The sequence below is a fragment of the Diorhabda carinulata genome, chromosome 2 (genome assembly GCF_026250575.1).
Source record: "Diorhabda carinulata isolate Delta chromosome 2, icDioCari1.1, whole genome shotgun sequence".
Classification (NCBI taxonomy): domain Eukaryota; kingdom Metazoa; phylum Arthropoda; class Insecta; order Coleoptera; family Chrysomelidae; genus Diorhabda; species Diorhabda carinulata.
The window spans coordinates 31,064,314-31,085,105 of NC_079461.1; the positions used below are offsets into that span (position 1 = coordinate 31,064,314).

At 32.0% G+C, this 20,792-nt stretch overlaps 2 protein-coding genes across 4 annotated transcripts in view; one reads left to right on the forward strand and one right to left on the reverse strand.

The window, feature by feature from the left end:
* Positions 1 to 372: 372 nt before the first annotated feature.
* Positions 373 to 8,536, forward strand: LOC130890920 (RING-box protein 1A). Its single transcript, XM_057795348.1, has 5 exons — positions 373 to 637; positions 1,061 to 1,088; positions 1,196 to 1,317; positions 3,274 to 3,359; positions 3,761 to 8,536. The coding sequence occupies exons 1-5, from the start codon at positions 545 to 547 to the stop codon at positions 3,771 to 3,773; spliced, it is 342 nt and encodes a 113-aa protein (XP_057651331.1). The 5' UTR covers positions 373 to 544; the 3' UTR covers positions 3,774 to 8,536.
* A 2,295-nt stretch (positions 8,537 to 10,831) lies between these two features.
* Positions 10,832 to 20,792, reverse strand: part of LOC130890919 (synaptotagmin-12) — a 32,791-nt gene continuing 22,830 nt past the window's right edge. For all 3 annotated transcript variants that reach the window (XM_057795346.1, XM_057795345.1, XM_057795347.1), the window contains exons 8-10: positions 17,476 to 17,607; positions 13,936 to 14,055; positions 10,832 to 13,810 (exon numbers count right to left, since the gene is read on the reverse strand). In XM_057795346.1, coding sequence (XP_057651329.1) covers positions 13,598 to 13,810; positions 13,936 to 14,055; positions 17,476 to 17,607 — 465 coding nt within the window. In that variant the 3' untranslated portion in view covers positions 10,832 to 13,597. The remainder of the gene's footprint in view (positions 13,811 to 13,935; positions 14,056 to 17,475; positions 17,608 to 20,792) is intronic.

The window sequence follows — 20,792 nt, forward strand, 5'->3', positions numbered from 1 at the left end:
TGAATTAATTTGTTCAATTTAAATAGCTATTAGAGAAAAACTAAAAGCATAATTAACTAGTAAAATTTTCGTTTCCCTTGATACGTCACAGCGCGCTATTCACTTGGGGCCAAATTGTAGCAGACAAGCTTTGAAGGTTACGTGTCCTCTCTTTTTCCTAGTCTAAGGTTTCAACTTGATTTGCATTAAAAATGCTAACATTGTTTCTAGTATGCCAAGCATGTGTGCTGTGCTTCCACATCGCTTGCGAATTGCATTAGAATTACTAATTTTTTATTTAAAGCCTGTCGGTTGGTTGGCTTTGGTGTCTTATTTTCAAGAACCATACCGAGTGGCCGAAAATAAGTAGGCTTAGTAGACAAGGCCGATTAGTATTGCTGTCAGTTGTCATTCACTTAACCTTAAACAGAAAATAGCCTTTTTATGACTTGTGTATTTGAAAATTTCATCTCTGTGCATCAAATAAAAAGTGACGTTTAGGTTTGTCACAAAAAAATATCACATTTAGGAATCTCAAGTAAACCAGTTTTTTTCAAAAACAGAAATGGCCACTGCTATGGATGTTGATGCCGAAGAAGTCGAATTGCCTACATCAAGTAGTTCCAAAGGTGAAAAGAAACGTTTCGAAGTGAAAAAGGTGAATATGAAACCCATTTTGAAGGATGTACAATTTTTATATTTTACCAAAACTAATAATACTTTTTTTGTTGCTGTTGATTTACATTTTAATCTCTATTTCTCATAATACACCAAGAACCCTGTTTCTATACATAACCTATTTTGATTGTATATTTCATTTCATAAAGTAAATTTTGAATATGATTATTACTGCAAAATATTTTTCTTTTTCTGGAAGCCATTTATTAATAGTCATTTCTAGAATACACAGAATTACTTTTCTACTTAGAATTTGGATAAATTGAGTACTATCCATACTAAAAAGATATTTCAGAATTTAATTCAATGCATGCAATTTTTATACAAACATTCATAACACTTCGTTTTAATTTCCTTATAATTATTATGATAATATTAACTTGAGAATTTTTTACAATTTCAGTGGAATGCGGTAGCCTTATGGGCATGGGGTAAGTTTAAATATTTATTTTTGTCCCTTAACAAATACAATAATTCAATTTAAGCTTCTATTTGATTATATTGAACTATTAAACAATATGTTTTGCAATTTTTTTAGATATTGTGGTGGATAATTGTGCTATCTGCAGGAATCACATAATGGACTTGTGTATTGAATGTCAAGCAAATCAGGCTTCTGCTACCAGCGAAGAATGTACTGTGGCTTGGGGAGTATGTAATGTGAGTTAGTAGTATCACACATTAATGTATACTATCTAAAATAAAACAGAATAAATGAATGAAATATTTCACAAGTACTCCACAAATAGAATTGTGAACCATAACAACTTCCAGAGATTTATAAAAGGAATTATTCAAATATCTTTCCATCAAAAAGCCATTGATTAAAATCTTTCCCCTCAATATTTGAAGATATTCGTAATTTTTGTAATTTTGATACATTTTCTTGGAATTCATTTAGAATAAATCCTTGATATTTCAATCAAATGAAATGTGTACAGTGTTTGTACTGATGGGGTGCTCTAATTAAGGTAAGAGCACCAGAGCTAAACAGTGTACCTCTAGCCGACACTTTCTAGTTTGATCTTCAAAATTAAGAAAACCATCATCGTCTCCATTTATTGTGATAGTATGCCCATAGTAACTATTACAAAACAGTTTAAAGTACCAAGAATCACCCTTTGGGGAAAATATCTTGGAAATTATCCCGAGTAGAAAAAATGGAACCTTCCCCAATATTCCCTCCAGAACAAGAAAAGCAAAGAGAAAGTTTCTAATAACAAAGATTGATATAATATCCTGTGCTATGAACCTAGCAGCTGAGCTGAAGAAAATCGATCTTAATGCAAAAAATTACAAGATCGGATGTAAATGGTTTCATGTGGCACCATCCAAATTTAGTCCAAAATTTAACTAAAACTATGAAAAATAACTTTAACTAAAGTACCTATGTAAAATCTGCATTTGTCAAATACCGGTAGTGATGATTTTGTGCATTTTTTATTTAAATAATTAGAACTTTTCAAATATTTCAAATTAACAAAAATCTTCAGAACTTCTAATTATGTCAGTTTATTTAGTACTAACTACCTAATAGCCGTACATTAACCACGGAAGATATTCTCCATTTTTTTTATTCGCTGGAGATCATTTGGACTGATTCTTATTCATCTGTGATTGATATGTTCCAATACATAGAAAGTGAGATTTGCAAACAACTAAGGTTTTGCATATGGTGATGAATCAATGATGGTGTGAGGCATAAATATTGAATGCCACAACCATGATATGATGATATTAGAAGAGGTCATCTTAATATTCATAGGTGCATTGCAGAAAATTTTCTCATCATACATAATAATTAAAAATACCTTGAAAAGATTGAAATCCAAGCAGGACAAGGCCAGCTAACAATAATTGATTGGCTCTTATAAGCTTTATTGAATATGAAATGCTGTTGATCAAAATTTTATCAGAGATGAGATTCAAAGTATATTGAGACACTTCAGAGTTGCAATTGATGCTAGAGGGTGAGAAAAATAAACCGTTTCATTGATTTTGACAATTGTTTTCATTATTTTAGTATTTTTTTGTTATATCTTTAGTTTCTATAATCATATTTAGCACTACAGGAGGGGCTTCAACTTTTAGTAGCCTAGAACGCCATCCTTTCTGGTTTCTTGCAAAGACCATTCAGATTATTGTACCAATGTTTGTAGCATTTTCAGAGTCCCCATATCTCCATCTTAGCCTTGTTCTCCCTCTGCCTCTACTGCCTGTTGATATCACCTTAAAATTTTTTTTTGTGAGGTCACTGATGTCCTGCCTATTTAAGCCTGCCAATTTTGATTGTTGCTATTATGTCTTTGTTTATTGAACCCATGTATAAGTTGTAGAGCTCGGAGTTATGTCTACGTCTCCATGCGTTATTTTCTTGGCCAGCCCCGTAAATTTTTCTCAGTATTTGAAGGTCGATCATCAAAATCAAGCTATAAGCATAATTATGGTCTTGGACGAATAAATATTCATCCATGATTATGGTACTTTGAAGGGACATGTTAAGTTAAACACTGGATAATAACGCCATGAGAGATACAGAAATCATATGCGAGAGAAAATTTGAGTAGATTGGATATCATTATGTGACATTTGTAAACAATTTTCTTTCATTTGCAGCACGCCTTTCACTTTCACTGCATATCTAGATGGTTAAAAACAAGACAAGTATGCCCTTTGGATAATAGAGAATGGGAATTTCAAAAGTAAGTTTTTTTATATAATTCAAAACACTCATTTCGAAACATATATGTCTATATTTAGTAATACTTTTTCAATAATTATTATGAAGCACTGTAGGGGTAGAGGTGATAATTATTGAATATATAATATATATTAGCATAACGAAATATTTTATATCACCAGTTTTGTTATAGCCACACCTCATAGTGTTCAATACACACAGAAACTGGATATTTTTGCATTAGTTGCACTATTTACAATTCTACCATTTAGGATTCCCATTTTAGGATAGTTTGTCATAATAGAATTTTTATTTATCATTGCAAAATTATAGTGACTATTTTCAAATCTTTTCATGGATGAAAATATAAAACCTAAATGTTTGTATTTCAATTATTCTGAATATGTATTCTCTTTGTTTTAGGTATGGACATTAGGATTATAATTTATAAACAATCAATGATTTGCGAAAAGAAAATATTTATTAATAATTATTATAATCATCGATTTCTTCAATTAAACAATTTTTGGTAGTTGTTTCTTTTGTGATTACAGGGTGTAATATAATGGGTATAAGTTTTCAAATTGATTTTATAATAGCTCCTGTCAGTCTTTCATCTCAGACTATTTTCATCCTATCATTGTATAAAAGCAGGTGCTATCTATTGCAGAATTAATTACCCTTAACATCTGCAAAGTTCTAAACAAAATAAAAATCTGTTGGGATTAGATGTGCCCTTTATTTATATATTGTATCACAGCGTATATAAAGCAAAAAAGTACAGATCAAATTGTATTTGTAATAGAACATATATTTTCGTTCTCAACGTATTCATATGTACTACATGATAGATTGTTGATGGATGTTTTGGAGATGATATTATATTTATTGGTTGTAGCTACGGAATCAATCAAGTATATATGAAAAATGTTTTGGTATTAATTAAAGAGAATCTAGATTTGAGTTTGTATAATTTTCACAATCGAATAACAAGATCTGTAACAAAGATCTTCATTTTTGGTAAGAATGATAGAGGTTAGGTTATGTGAAAAAAGTGTATCAACAATAGTTATAGATCCCAGTTCCTTTAATGACTGTATCCATTTTATTCTTGTTTTCACCTTAAATTTTTTAATGGTGTTTTCATAATTGAAGATTTTTTTAGTAATCAACCATATAAGGACATAGAAGCTGGTTTCAGGGCCTGCAGATCCACCGTTGACCACCTATACTGTGTTACATAAATGATTATAAAAAACCGCAATAGAACAAGAAATACATTTATTATATGTGGAGAAGAAGGTTTATGACATTGTACCTGTTAGCCAATAAACAAATATCACAAACAGGTTAATAAAAGCAGTCCAACGAACTGTGGAAATGCAAAAGGATAAGAATACCTCCCAGTGTATATACCACTATACTATATATACTTTGCTTTGCAGGATCTAATACCAGAGGATCATGATAATTTAAGTTACATGACTCGAAGATTACAGGAAATGGAATCTGGAAATGAATTTACAAAAAAAACTGAATGTATGTGTACCGGAACAACAGCAGAAGACATCGACTTAAGAGGACGGGATAGAAATAAAACGCTGCAAGGAATACATGACACAGCAATCAAAGAGAGATATACAGGACAAAAGACTATGATAAATGGAATATTATGGGATAAAATAATATCAAGAGGCAAAAAATATGGCAAATTATAACATATGGCAGTGAAATGACGACAGAAATGGAAAAGCGCTGGGTAAATCTAGGGAGGACAGGATAAGAAATGACAGAATAAGGGAGATGATGGGATTTAGACACACATTTATCGGTGACATCAAAATCAAACAACTAGTCGGGTATGATCATGTACAAAGAATGTCAGACAGCAGTGTAAGAGAAGAGGAAGACTAGGAAGAAGCTGGAGAGAGAACTAATAGAATGGTAGGCTAGAGACAGATGGCAGTTAGAGATCTGAAGACATCGAAGAACGTTGTAAACTGATATTTATATATAATCCACTTGTTTCTATTTTCCCACCTCCTGTCAGAATAATTCCAAATACGTGGTTACACTTTTTAAAGCACTGTTTATATTTTTTATTTTTTTTGTATTCGATTCGATTTTTGTTGTATTTTATTAGGAATTTATTGGAAATAAAATATTGAAGTAGTAAATACCAGAGAATTGAATAAGATATTTTTCGTTTGCATCAATTACAAAGTTTTCATCATGACTATCTATTTATCTAAAAAAACATTTTTCATCTACACTGATTTAAAAGGTATACACAAATGTTTTATTGTCAAAAAGATGGTACACTTAACGAGTTGAAGAACGAATGAAAAACATATCCATAAATATACAATAGAATTTTAATAGTTTCAACAGTAACATTGTTTCACTTATCACATATTTTGGAAGTCAACACTTTTAAGGGTGTTAGAAGGATGATTCAGGAACAGGGTAATTTAGAATAATCCAATGTATTCTGAGTATGTAGGTGTTCTATTTTTGTCTGACTAGAATCGATTTTTAAACTCTTCAAATACCGTTTTGTTTTTGTAATTATTATAATCAGATTATTAAATGTTAGAAAATATCAACCTATTTAAGGGGGTATTCTGATCTAAAAGCCTAAATTTTAGGGATTTTTACTATCCATTTTTTTGTATGATGTATATTGACTTTTTAAAAATATAAAGAAATCAGAATTTCAATAAATTACAGCCCGGTAAAGTGTGGGCTACAAAAAAAACTGTTCACCCTGGTTGACTTGATTCTAGCTCTCATATTGATTGGAATCAAAAATTCTTAATCTGTAAAGATGTCGCTATCGAATTGACCTTAGCCAAAAAAATCATAAAATGGCGTCAACATAAAATATCAATATTTTGCCCCTTCCTTCTGACCTTTTCGAATTTTTTAAAATACCCCTAATTAAAATTTTTTAAAATTCAAGGCAGACGCAAAGTAGAGATACAGTAAACTCCCGGTTATCCAAGTCTTGGTTAACCGAGCCTGTCCTCCAAAAATAACAAACTTAAATAAAGGTATTAATAGCGAGACATCTATGGGGAGCCGCGATGGATATTTGTTTGGACTGTAAAAGCGCTTGTAGACGTCCACTTTTTTCACCAGACAACGGACCGTCAATAAACGGCTATCCTTGTATACATATATTTTTTTACCGGATGTTACCAGTGACTGTCGTATTACATGCGCTAGTTAATAGTTTTGAACTGATAGTCAGAGATTACGCACGTGTGAAATGAATAATAAGAAAAAAAAATACATGAGAAGCCGAATTGCATTAATTGTGGAATCCACTCCAACAGATTTTTATGTACATTTAACAAAATTCATTGGAATATTCTTTAATTAAAAAGCGTGAAGTTGAAATCACTACTTTGATATGAATCAACTATGTTTACAAAGTTATAGATATACTTATCGAAATGCGCATTATTGACATTACTCAGCAATTATATAAAAATATGTAATATGTTCATAAATACTCTGTATATGAGTGAAATTTGAATATATATAGGGTATATCAGAAATAATTGCTAAAAAGATAAGTACCTACCTATCTCCATTATTAATAATACTTTTTATAAAGCTTTTGGTATTAGAAACTTCAAACTTCATTTTTGCTCTTCATCATTTTAAAGTTTAACCGTTTATTGTTGATATTCATGCAGTCTTATAACTATTATTCTGTATTTTACTCTAACATATTTATTAGAAAGCTTTATAATAGGTACTCATATTATTCAATATCTTACTCAATATGCACTTCAGGTCTGTTATATTCTTTCACTATAGTTTCTAATTTTTTGAAATTTAGAACTGTTTCTCCCCTCGTCTTACAGTTCCAGGGCTTTAATGGACTCATGGACGTCAGCTCCAAAGAGATCATATCTGTGTTCCTACAGGTTTCATATCTTATCTAAGTATCCCATGTGTATGCTTGCAATGGCAAGGTAATCCCAGCTTAGGGATACATTGCACTGAAGCCTCACACTTTATTGTACTTTTATCTCTTGCAACATCTATTTCAACTCTCCTTCCAGTTCCCGAGTTCTAAAGAACTTCTGTTTTTACATTACCTTCTAGGACGTCACATTTTCGTTCCTACAGGTTTCTTATCTAAAGTGTGCCATCTATATACTTGCAATGACAAGGTATTCGTAGCTTAGTGGTTACATTGCACTGCAATCTCAAGGTTTATTGTGCCCTCTATCGCTTTCAACATCTACTTCAACCCTCCTTCCAGTTCCAATGAAATGAAGTATCCCTATTACTTCCAAGAGGTTACATTTTCGTTCCTACAGGTTTCTTATGTGAAAGTATGCCATTTGGCCAGGTATTCCTAGCCGAGGGGTTAAATTTCACTGAAATCTGAAGGTTTATTGTACTCCTATCGCATTCAACATCTACTTCAACTCTCCTTCAAGTACCAGAGTTCTCATGAACTCCAGTTTCTACATTAGGCTCCAGGTGGTCACATTTTTGTTCCTACAGGTTTCTTATCTGATGTATCCCATGTGTATGTTTGCAACGGCAAGGTATACCTAGCTTAGGGGTCCAATTGCACTGAAATCTCAAGATTTATTATAGCCCTATTGCTTTCAACATTTATTTCAACTTTTCTTCCAGTTCCAAGGTTCTAATGAACTCCAGTATCTACGTTAGCTTCAGGGAGGTTACTACAAGTATCTTATCTGAAGTCTGCCATGTGTATGCTTGCAATGGTAAGGTATTCGTCGTTCATGGGTTACATTGTACTAAAACCTCAATGTTTATTGTACCCTATCGCTTTCAACATCTACTTCAACTCTCCTTTCAGTTCTATGGTTTTAATGAACTCCAGTATCTTCGTTAGCTTCAAGGAGGTCATATCTTCGTTCCTTCATGTTTCTTACCCGCATTAGCATTGGCGAGGTGTTCTAGAACTAAGTAACCTCGAACCCCTCAGATTCTAAACTCGTCAGTTTTCTTTGAAACTAGTCTCATCAGGTGCTTCCTGTGGCGGTAGTGACTAGTAGGAACGGTATAGCTTGGTTTCAGTGACTGCTTGAAAGAAGATATTGGAGAGAAAAGAGTGAGATGTATTGCCGGGTAAGATAACAGCGTTGACTGTCTGTGAAGTTACAAAAGTTCATATTTGGTGTAAATAAAGATTACTTTTAAATATTTCCGACTTTTATTCATTTACCTGCTAAGTTTCAAATAATTATGGTGATTTGATAAGTTCAAAAGCTAGATGTCTGATTATTCCCTCTGGGAAGATCATTCTGCGGTGCCAAAAATTTGGTAATATAACTTAAGTTTGGTACTGACCTTTTGCTGATTTCAAATCAATTGATAATGCTGAGCATGTGAATAATTAAATAGTGATTGCTTAAGTTTATATTTTGTTGAGAAGTCAGTTATTTTTGAAAATTGTAAACGTGATATTTTAGTAACCGGATTTTTATAAATATGTGAGGTTAAAATTTTTTATTCAAGGTAAAAGTAAACTAAATGTTTTCTCGGAAGAATTTAAAATAATATAGGAAGAAAAAAGACTAGTTATTTCTCATATCAACTACGAGGTGTTATCAAAAGAAAGGGGAATAAATTTGTTGAGAAAAACAGCTTCATATTTGTTAGTCTTCTACTATATCTGTTGTGGCGAGATAATGTTTACAGTATTGAAATTGTGGGCCAAAGAAGCTCACAAAATGTTGAAATCTGTCAATGATGCTGATGTAGTAAATAAAAGACTTTGTACTAGTGATATGAGGGATTTAAAAGTCACTTAAGAGTGACGATTCTGGTACTCGTACGAAACTATGTTTGAAGAAAGAGACCTGAAAAATCGACAATTGGTTTTTTTATTCCTTTCGACAACTAGCTCTGGCAAATATTCTAAAGGGGACGCGTTTCTGGATCATTTCGAAGAAAACTTCCAGAAATATTGACAGTTATGGATTCTATATTCTGATAAGTGAATTCATAGCCAAAGGCATTACACTTTCAAGGATTATTTCAAATGTCATTGTTGATATTATCGTCCTTCCTAGTATGTATTTTCGAATGTTGTGCTGGGTTAAGACTCAAAATAAAACTGTCGTGTGAAGAGTTTTTTAAAATGCTAACATTTCGATCTTTTATGTGATATTCATTAAGGTTTTTTAAATTCATTAGACGTCAGTCAAAAGATGAAATACATATTCCGCACAAGGAGATAATTTTCCTGTTAAGATACATCTATCAGACTGATATCTGTTCGTGTGGAATATGTATATATGTATTTCATCTTTTGACTGACGTCTAATGAATTTAAAAAGCCTTGATGAAGGTCACATTAAAGATCGTAACGTTGGTATTTTAAAAAACACTTGGACAAGTTTGATTTCGAGTCTACAGCATGCAACACAATTCGAAATTATTTCAAACTTTGAAGTACCAATTCACTTTGTTTTTATTATCGTATTTTTTGATCACACTTCGTATATAACTTGAAAGAATTATACAAAAATAATGAATTATTATTGCAAAAAACTACTTAAACTTGGAATTTCATAAGGTATGAAAAAACGACCTTATTTGGTTAAGATAAAAATTATTCTCTATCAGGACAATGCAAAAATGAAGCTTTTACGGATTTCGAAACTACTGATAATTTCTTTTTTTTACAATCAAAGAAATGGCGATGAAAAATATTTTACTACAAAGAATATACTTTATCAGAAGGGTAAAAAATTTGATATTACAGAAAAATTATTATTACAGAAATTCATTAAAACTCAAATGTATATTTTAAATATATTTAATTTATAATATTCACTGTAGTCGAAATTGGGGGTTATTTTGTTGAATTTTCGACTTTCTAGTAATCATCTGACTTCACAACAAAAATTAAGCGTACAAGATAAGTTTAGAAATAAATCCACTTCCAATTATTATTTTTTTTTACAAAAAAAATCAACTACATCGTACAACAAACAATTTTTCTTTAAATACACAACTTATTTGTCCACCATTCTTTGTGGACTATAATTAATAGGCCATCTTAATATGCAGAATGAGAAAAATTAGTTCAGTCGTAGGTACATCGATAAAATAAAACCTATACATAATTGAAATTTATTAATATACTGTACCGCTAGTTATACAGTGTGTACCGTTTAAATTGGAAACAAGCATCTAGTAAATCACGAGAGATCTGTAAACATCAAAGATGAACTTATTAAATACTTGATCAACTGACCAGCACTTTGTTATATTTTAGATTTTATAGTTATCAAACAATGTAATAGTAATAAACAACCATGAAATGTATCCTTTCCGTTTCATCTATCCATTGGGCGCCTGTGGAGGGAGCTCAGCCTCAGCCAGATATTATGGCCTTGGTAATAAACCGCGCCAATTACCTGCACGTCCATGTACAATTGTACCTAAATCCGACGTGGCATTTTCAATTTTTTTTTCATCAGAAAACTGTTTTTGCTATTTTATAAAAAGTTAAACGATCTTTAGTTTTGACGCTGCATTAATTTAAGATGACGCTCAAAATTCTCTCATTTGTTAGCTTATCCAAGAGATCCTTCCGTAGATAATCTGCATCTAGAGTATGGAGGGTAGAGGTAAAGAGCACTTTCTCTTATGGGACACTCAAATGTGTCCTCCTGAAAGCGAAAAATAGTATAGCGTATAATGATGGCTATTATTTACTAGGCTGAAATTACGATAGGATGCGTAGGACGAGTGAATGATACACCCGTTATAGGCAAATAGAAGACTTAGGTACTTCCTCCACGATTATACAAATACCATCAGTGATAAAATATTTATTACTGGTGGTGTTAACTGTTAATTTAATTTGTAATTAGTAAAATTTCTTTGATTTTTCTCTATTGATTGGATTATTCTATTTTCAGTATTTATTTTGTTTGTCATAGAATCATCCTCGTAGCCTTCTGCTACCAATGGACTCTTGCAGCTCCCGTGTCATTTAAAAGCAGTAATATATCTAACATCATCAACTAGTAAGATGGTAGAAGTCCTATGAAAGCTATGAAAGATATATAAATCTGCAGGAGTAGGTATTTTATTATTTATTATTATTATTATTTTATATTATTTCGCAATAGTACGGAGACTTTTCACACACATAGAGTTCTCCTTAGCTCTATCCTCCATAGCCTAGGGTCTTCTGTAAATTCCATTTTAAACTGTTCACACAACGTAATTTTATAACATTTTCTTTAAAAATTTTGTAATAATTTTAGTATTATAAAAATAATCACTCAATGTAAAGACATTGATTTTGACACTACAGTATCCGATCAAATTGGCAAATTTAACACTTCTGCGGCTTCGGTACATTTTTACGTAAAAATAGCATTTAACTCAACATCCAGGATAATTTCAATGTGGTTAGAAAGAGAACAGGAAACTAAATAACTTCCACTGAAAAAGATTTTTAATAATAAAATGCTAAATTAATTATGGTATAAGATTTCGATGAACTTAATCATATAAGTCATACGCAAAATGTATGTATGTAGTCGTTTTCAAATCAACTTATGCCTGATTCGCAGTTTTACTTTATGTCGCTAGCTTTCCAAAAAAGAATAAACAAGACAGTGGCTTTTCACCAAAGTCTCAGTTTGACATGGAAAAGACTAAGAATTATTTTGTTTTACGCAAAGAATTTCAATATAATTTTTGTAAGACAAAAAACATTAAAAAAAAACGTCCTAAAGTTAATAATAACAATGAATACTTGCATATCCATAAAGAAGAAGAAGACGGCCTACCAGTGTCGTATATTTGTGCTAACATAACAACGCGATTAAGTGAGATTTTCAGTGTTCTCAAAGGAGGCGACAACAATTTTCAAATTTCAAATTCTGTCTTCCTTTTTTTTGATGGAAATATAGGAACTAGCAATAAGAAGTGAATCTGTGGATCAGGTATTAGATTCTCCTAAAATTACGCATGTGCTGATAGTTTGAGAAACATCCAAACTGAAATTTGAAGCAAAACTTCTCTATATCTGAACATTTTAGATTGATGAACGCATTATTGATAGACGATTCAATATTACTTTCTAATACGAGAGTAAATTGATACTGAACAATTATCGTAAGACCACAAATATACCAAACGACTTAATATGTGGTTTTGTCGACTTATTGATGACTAGATTGGATCCAAAAAAATTGTACGACGTGACTTTTTTAATTTAACTAAAACAACAATACAGCTTCTATCCATAAAATAGAGTCATTTGACTTTAGTTAAAATCTGAATAATATGTGTCAGTTTGAGCTTGGAAACAGTTTACAATCACTAAAAAATAGTTTACACGGCAAGTTTGCTTCAATTTAGTTGATGAAAGAGTGGTTTACTGAATTTTATTTTGGGTGTACAAACGCGGAAGATTCCTAAAGCTCTGGAAACAAAAAATTCTCGATAAATTGAATGAGCGAGAGTTTCCGTAAGCTATAAGTATCGTACGTGACTCAGAGCTTTTAACTTATCATTTGATGAGATGCTGATAATGAGTGTCCTGTTTTTTCAAAATCGACATCTAACGCTGTCGTGTGACAATTTAGCAGAAATGTTTGGTGGCTTAACCGCAATACACGCGAGGCCATATAGTAGTCAAAGCAGTAGGTGTCTCTGGGTGCATTGGTGCCGAAGAAGTCACTAAAATCATGGCAACCGTTTTTTGGGATATACGCGATATCATCCAAATTAACTACTTTCTAAAGGTATTAATCCAACTTATTGGGCTAGTTCAATGAGGTATGAAAAAAGGATTTGGCCGAAAAATAAATTATTTTGTAAAGCTCAAATCTCATACACTACGAATTGCTTACTCAGCCCTATTTCGGCGATTTAAACCTTACTGACTATTTCTTGTTCCTAAAACCAAATAAATGGTTTCAGGAATAAGGAATATAGCTCAAACAAATCTTAGAAGGAATAAAAAACTTAATTAAACGTTGGGTAAAGCCTATAGAGCTCAAAGGAGAAGAGTTTAAAAAATACGAAAAAGTCACAAAAGTTGTCGATGAAAAAATTACATTTTCAAATACAATAATTTCTTCTGGACCGTTTTCAATGTTTCAATTGTTTTGAAAAAATACTGATTTGTCTTTAGTAAAGTGATCTAACGATAAAGTTGATGTGACCATCAAAACTTTTTTTTTATCATTATCTTCAAAACGCAAAACAATTAGTGAGTTTATTTACGTATTAATCTTGTGCATTGAACTTTGTTGGTTCTTCAGACTGTTTTCTGAGGCAATGCCACATGGCCACAGGTTTCCTGAGCGCTGTCAACATTTGATTCCAATGACCCAAAGATCTACCGTTTGCTTGGGCACCGACGATAACATGTCCTATCGATTTTGCACGGTTTGTTTCATCTGTTGTATTTTCAACTACAGTAAGCCTTAATTGAATTGTCTGGAAAATATCAAATTACAATAATTTACAATGTAGTACAACAATATTTTAACGCCAGATTGACAAACTATCTACTTGATGGTACACATTATTTGGACTAACCAAGCTAGAAGAGTTTGACTTACCGACAAAGTATGCGCAGGCACACTGAACATCATAGATTCATTAAATATTGGACATTTCTCTCCTTTTTTGATTGAAGTCTTTTTCTTGTTTATTTTTCTATTATGTTGCATCAAGTATACCTGTAATATAATCCATTTGAAATTGAATTTTTTTTTAATACGTCAGTGTCAAGAAATTGTTAGCTGTTAATGTAGACAAAAGTCCATAAAAAGTAAAAAACAAACATAAAAATAAATAAAATAAAGTTTCAATATACAGAAGAAAACTACAATGAATACTAACAAAATTATAGGTAATAGTAATAGGTAATAATTAGTATATAAGTCCATAGCAAAATTAAACCAGTAAACAGTATGCCCGGAATTGAATAATATTATTATTATAATAGAAGTCGTTTACAGAGTAGAAGGCACTTTCCATTGAATATGCCTTCAAATTATTGCGAAATGCGGGAAAAGATGATGTTGATTTGATTTCAATTGGCAAGTGATTGTGCATTTTTTTGCATTGCAAAATATTGAGCCCTTAACTAATTATGAACCTGGAGTAGGTAGGTGAAGGTCGTTCTCCACGTTCCTTAGTGGATAGCCTTGCAACGATATTTCTAGAATTGGAGAAGCGTGCTTCAAAAAACGGAATCAAATATGAATAAGGAAGGAACAGTCAGAATTTTTAATCTGTTTAAACCGACTAAATATCTAACAGCTCTCTTTTGTAGTTTGAGGATTCGCTCAAATTGAGTGGCACCACACGTATCCTAGAAGAGAACGGCATATCGGAGATGCGACTCAATAAGGGCATAATAAACTGTTAAGGAGGTGGATAAGTTCAGTTCTTTGGAAACAGATTCCACGACGTCAATGGTGGCGTTATTTGATAAAATGTATTTTTATATGATAAAACTAGCTTTAGACACAGAAGTTAGAATCGCAACATCATTTAAGGGTGATTAGGTCACTAGATATAATCCTATGAAGGGTTTCTCCAAGAGAAACTAGTATCGTCTGCAGAAAGGCATATTTTACCACTGATGTTTAGGTACGCGATGTTAATTATATACAGAAGAAACAAAATATGGCCTAGTGCAGAGCCTTGGGGCACTCCACATTCCACATCATAGTATCAACCGTTACCAGATGACTTGTTGGTAAGATATGACTCAAACCACGCGAGAGTTGTTTCCCTGAAACCGTAGTACTGCAATTTGTTAATTATAATATTATGGTTGACACAATCGAAAGCCTTAGAAAAATCACAAAAAGTTGTTGAAGTGGAGTGATGAATATATCAAAGGATGCACATACAACTTTATGTTGCATTCTATAAAAAATTATCAGACTTAGTAATTGACGCCTATCGAATATATAGCTAAAGTACCTCGAATGGATCAGTTTCTGCAATGTTGATTATTTGTGAATAGCTAGAAAACGTTCAGTGTTGAAGATGAATAATGATAAGCGAAACAGACACCATTGGTTCTCTTAATTCTCTTAATTATTCACATGACGATTACAGTTGCTGGACAAATAATTGTGCATGTACTAGTTGAAAAATCTTTATATTACTACTATTTGCCATGTTATCGATTCTAATGAAAGAAAGAGGACATCCATCGGGCAAAAACAAGAAAATATACCTATTGAACCACGAACTTAAAGGTATTACTTAAGTTAAAAGTTTATTTTGTCTACTGTAGATGCGATGTATCTTTGTATTTAGTACAGAGAAAGACCTTTTTGGTTATTTTAGACTAACGGTACATCCAGTATACTAAGCTAGTTACTTTATGAATACATTGTATTCCAAAATACAAAGAGAGCCGTTTAGATGAATGGAAACTGTGAACCAAAACAATATTGGTGATATTTCTTGTGAAAATTCAATTCCAAGACAGGAAAGTTAATTTGCTTTCGGCAATATAAAGCAACAGAAAGGATGAAAATGTTTTATCTACTACTGAGAATAGTAATATAAAATTGCGTCTATTATGTAATATTTGAAACTTGTAATTCACGTTTATTTTTCTACTTATTCTGTGCCAATTTGTTCAAATATCTATAAAATTAAACTGAATAAAGCTGCTGTTGACACAAAATTAATAGGTGTACATTTATTTCAGACCTAATTTAGACAATTTATATTAAATTTCAGGATGTAATTGTAATTAATTGATAAAGCTTGAAATTTATTATATCAGTTCTAATTTTAATAAAGACCTTGTTGGAAAAGTGAAGTTAGTAGATATTACCGTTAATAAATGGAAAATATAGCTGGTGTTAATTAATATTAAATCCACTACGATTGAATTTGATCAACTTTTCGCGAATTCAGTTAAAATTAAAAATTAAATATGAATGCAGAAATTAACATTTACAAAGTTAATACCGGGTCCAGACCAAAATGATAAAAACGATTTTGAGACCAAAAGACGAAAAAATTGCGTCATAAGTTTAATTATTAAGACAAGACAAAATGGAGACAAGCTGTCCACACAATGAGGACAAATATGCAACAAAATACTGGTAAGCGAACTCCACGTGAGGTTTTCACTAGGAAAAACACTTAAATTTATAGCTAGTCACCAGTTGAAATATCTTTTTTCAATCCTCATTTAATGTCGGGAGTCTATTCCATAAATATCAATCCAGTTACGCAAAATACTTGGCAGTTAATAATCACACCATTTAGAAATGGAATATGCCCATTTTCTTATATATTTTTCTTCCTCTTCTTCATAGGCTGTTAATACTCCTCATATTTACTATTAAGTTATCGCACGAAAATGTTCGCGATGTATTTCCATTTTTTGACCAAGATGAATTTTATCGAGTATCAGTAGACAACATAAATAGCACTCGTATGACAACACGTTCTGAGTACGTTCACCATTAAAAATGTCAAACTTTATGATGGTAATGTCAGATTTGACATACACACATCAGTGTTGCCATATCTTACAACTAAATTAGCAACCCTTGTACAACAATACAACAAAAATGAATTTGAGTGATTTTTGACCGATTTACTGGTCTTCTACTTTTATTGTTCACACTGTGCGACAACCTAAAATATGAGGTGATTATCCTTTAGGCGACTTTCATCACTTCTTACACCTAAAATCTTTCCTTGGTTGTCAACACTTGAAGGATGATAACGAGTTGAAAGAACATGTTACCTACAAAATTTCTGCTACGTAGAAAACTAGTTAAACATTCGTAGATTTTTGTATAATAAATATTTGATCTGTATCTGTCCTCGTTTTTGTATGAATAACCAAAAAATGAAGCTTACTTTGGCGATATACCTCGTATACAGACTCTTTGATATTTATCGACTCGAGTCAAGACTTGCGGAAGCCTCTGAATTTAGAAACCAAAAAAAAACATGTTGCAATCCTGTTTTATCCTTATCATACCCTGTATATTTTAGTAACTACATAAAAATAAATTCTCACGACAGATCAATATACTTTTGTCATTCATTATTCAAATATAAATTCCAACAATGTCGATACATGTAGAATATGTGAGAGAACTTACCTTAACGAAAGCTTCCCCAGGAATTTCAGTGGAGAATTTTAAGTTACGTGCTTTTACCACGACAACAGTTAATCTTTCAGCTGTCGGAAGATAACTTAAAGAAAACATCAATTCACCAATTTCCGTTCCTTTCTGTAAAAAATCCATGTCATTTCAAGATATAAAAAATCTATAATGATTTAGATATTATTTTCAGAAGATTGGTTTGGTATGTGAAAAAGATTATATATAGATTATAGCCAGGGCAATATTTTCGAGATTTTTGAAATATATTAAAATAAAATCTGAACGAGAAAATTGTATATTAATCTATTTAATTCCAATAGTTGTGAATGAACGTTTTAGATTAAGACAAATTATTAAAAAAATATTTTTTAGTAGATATAGATGATGATATATCAAAAACATTTAGTCCTACTCAGCTAACTTGATGCTTGTTACATTTTTGTGAAAGTACTCTTGAGAATCTTTAGGTCTAAACTATCGACGGATTGGGTATTATAGATGCTCATCTTGTTTGATCAGTTTCGATATTTTTTTTATTCCTTCGAGGAAGCATACATAAAGTCTACCGTTGGAGATTGATTTTTAGTAATTTCGTACACACTTGTATAAGTTTCGTTCTCCGTTTCTTACTTGTTTCGTTTTTTACATTAAGAGAGATGCTATTTCCCAATATTATCGGTTAATCACATTTCCTGAGTCTATGCAAAATTATTTTTCTTATATGACACGGAAGAGTAATCCATTTAGAATTCGTCTCAAACAACTTTCAACTGTAGCAGCTTTAACATCATTCAAGCATATCTTGAAGGCATTATTAACTAATTTATAACTGGTTCTGTCTCTTTCCTTACAATTTTAATGTCTTTGGCAGAGAAGGGGCTAAGTCAATGGAATAATTCTTAATAATATAAGATATGCTGATGACACGGTCTTAATTACAGACAGAGAACAGGATCTCTAAGCACTCTTAGATCGCATGAAAATTATAGGAGAAGATTATGGCCTTAACATCAACATCAAAAAGACCAAAACCATGATTTTCCCCAAAACATCCAACTATCCTCCCATGTCTGTCAACTTAAATGGTGGCATCATCGAAAACGTCGAGAAATTTAAATATCTGGAGTGTTGGATAACAAAAGATATAGACCCGGATATAGAAATAAGATCACGCATCGAGTAAGCAAGAAATGTCTTTCTAAAAATGAGAAAATTGTTTTCCGAGCACTCGACCTTAAAATCCAGTACCGGATGGTGAAATGCTATGTATACAGCACCTTGCTATATGGAACGGAGGCTTGGACCTCTAAGGTGAACTCACTATGGCAATTAGAGAGTTTCGAAATATGGATCTTTCGGAGGATCGGACCGCTCATATCTGTAACGAAGAAGTAATGCAAAGAATACAAATACAGACTTTTGCAACTTCTGATGGAAGGGAAAATCGAGGGAAAACGTGGTCCTGGCAGACGACAGGCTTCATGGCTGAAGAACATTCGCGAGCGGACCGGTTTAGACTCTCAGACGCTGATAAGAAGGGCCAGAGACAGAAATTATTTTGCTGGGGTTATCGCTAACCTTCGTTAGAAGAGGGCACCCAAAGAAGAAGAAGATGAAATATTACAGAATTACATACTCTCTAGACATCGTATATAATACCTAGACATTTTATAGAATGAATAATATGAAAAAAACGTTCTGAGAGTTTATTACGTTAATAATGTACAGTTGGGGGGATAACGCATCACCCACAAATTGTCGTAGACAGATGCACCAGGTACCATTCTTCATACATTATCTCAAAATTTTCCAATACTAACACTCAGTTTTTATCCTATAGATCGATTTTTCAGACAATTTTAGCCCTAGAAACGAAATTTAAAGTTATTCGGTCAGTAAGTTAAAGAATTGTTTTCATCCAAACTTTTGAGCTTGTGATATTAATTTAATTTGAAAATTGCAAATTGTCTCACCTGATAGAGGTGGTTTTTTGAATGTTACTCAAAAACTATTCGACCGATTGACCTGAAATTTTATGTTTGAAACTATTCTAAATTGATTTGTGGTGAAATATTTTCAAGTCACAATTTAAATTCTAACTAAATTGTATGCAAAATATAGAAATTATGTTATTTATTTTAAAAATTTTTTATTGTAGCCTACAAAAAATTTAATACAAATCGATTTAGTATTATTTCAAACAGAGGCATACAAAATTTCTACACAATCGGTCCAGTAGTAACACTCAGAAAACGAAATCCATCAAAAAACCACCTCTATCAGGTGAGACGATTTGCAATTTTCAAATTAAATTAACATCACAAGCTCAAAAGTTTGAATGAAAATAATTCCTAAACTTACTGACCGAATAACTTTGGTTTTTAGGACTAAAATTGTCTGAAAAATCGATCTATAGGATAAAAATTGGGTGTTAGTATTGAAAAATTTTAAGATAGTGTAAATTTTATTGTGAAAACGCCCCTCTAAGCAGTTTTCTTAAGGCGTAACTATAAGGAAGACTTAAATTCATGGATAATGGTACCAGGTGCATATCTCTACGACAATTTGCTGATAAGATAGCTCGGTTTATGCGTTTTTCCCCCGACGCGCGCTAAAAAGTCAAGTGCCTTTCCACGTGATATTCGAAACGAATCGGAAATATATTTTACACTTTGCCGGTTTCTCATTTGGCATTCTATACAATGCCTAGGAAATGTTTGACATATAAACCGTTTCATAACTTGCCGGCTAATTTAAGGCATTGTATACAATACATTCTATAGAATACTGGATTTCAAATTTTGCCGGCAACACGAAGACATCCAAGTGAATTTAAATATATGACATCCGCATTTTCTGTTGAAGTAAGCTACCTCCAGTCCCTGCTTCGTACCTCAAATTAATTTAATCTACAATAGAAATAATTTCAGAATATTAAATTCCATGGCTGAGTAATTTTTTCAATTACAACACAGATCTTCACATACAATAAATTCAATATCATTCTCATACTTGTTAATATTATTCGAAGTACCCCGTATAACATTCGATATGAGATTCCATCGTTTTCGCTTCTATTGTGAGCATCCAAACGCAACGGTAGGCACATGGTTACATCAATAATGCCGCCTCCCACGTGAATAGCCCGGAGGCGGCGCCAGCATTGGCAGCGACTGAACGGGAAGTTGCGATATTACTTTTGACTCCTTATTAATTTCTTGTTCTCTCTCAATGTAAGAATTTATTGAATGAATAACATGACCTTGGAATGTTAATATCGACTATCATTACCTTTTCAATTTTGAAAATTT

Coding starts and splice junctions, on each gene's coding strand:
- LOC130890920 (XM_057795348.1), top strand. CDS start 545: ATGGCCACTGCTATGGATGTTGATGCCGAAGAAGTCGAATTGCCTACA. Junction 638..1,060: donor AACGTTTCGAAGTGAAAAAG/GTGAATATGAAA, acceptor TTACAATTTCAG/TGGAATGCGGTAGCCTTATG. Junction 1,318..3,273: donor TGGCTTGGGGAGTATGTAAT/GTGAGTTAGTAG, acceptor TTTCATTTGCAG/CACGCCTTTCACTTTCACTG.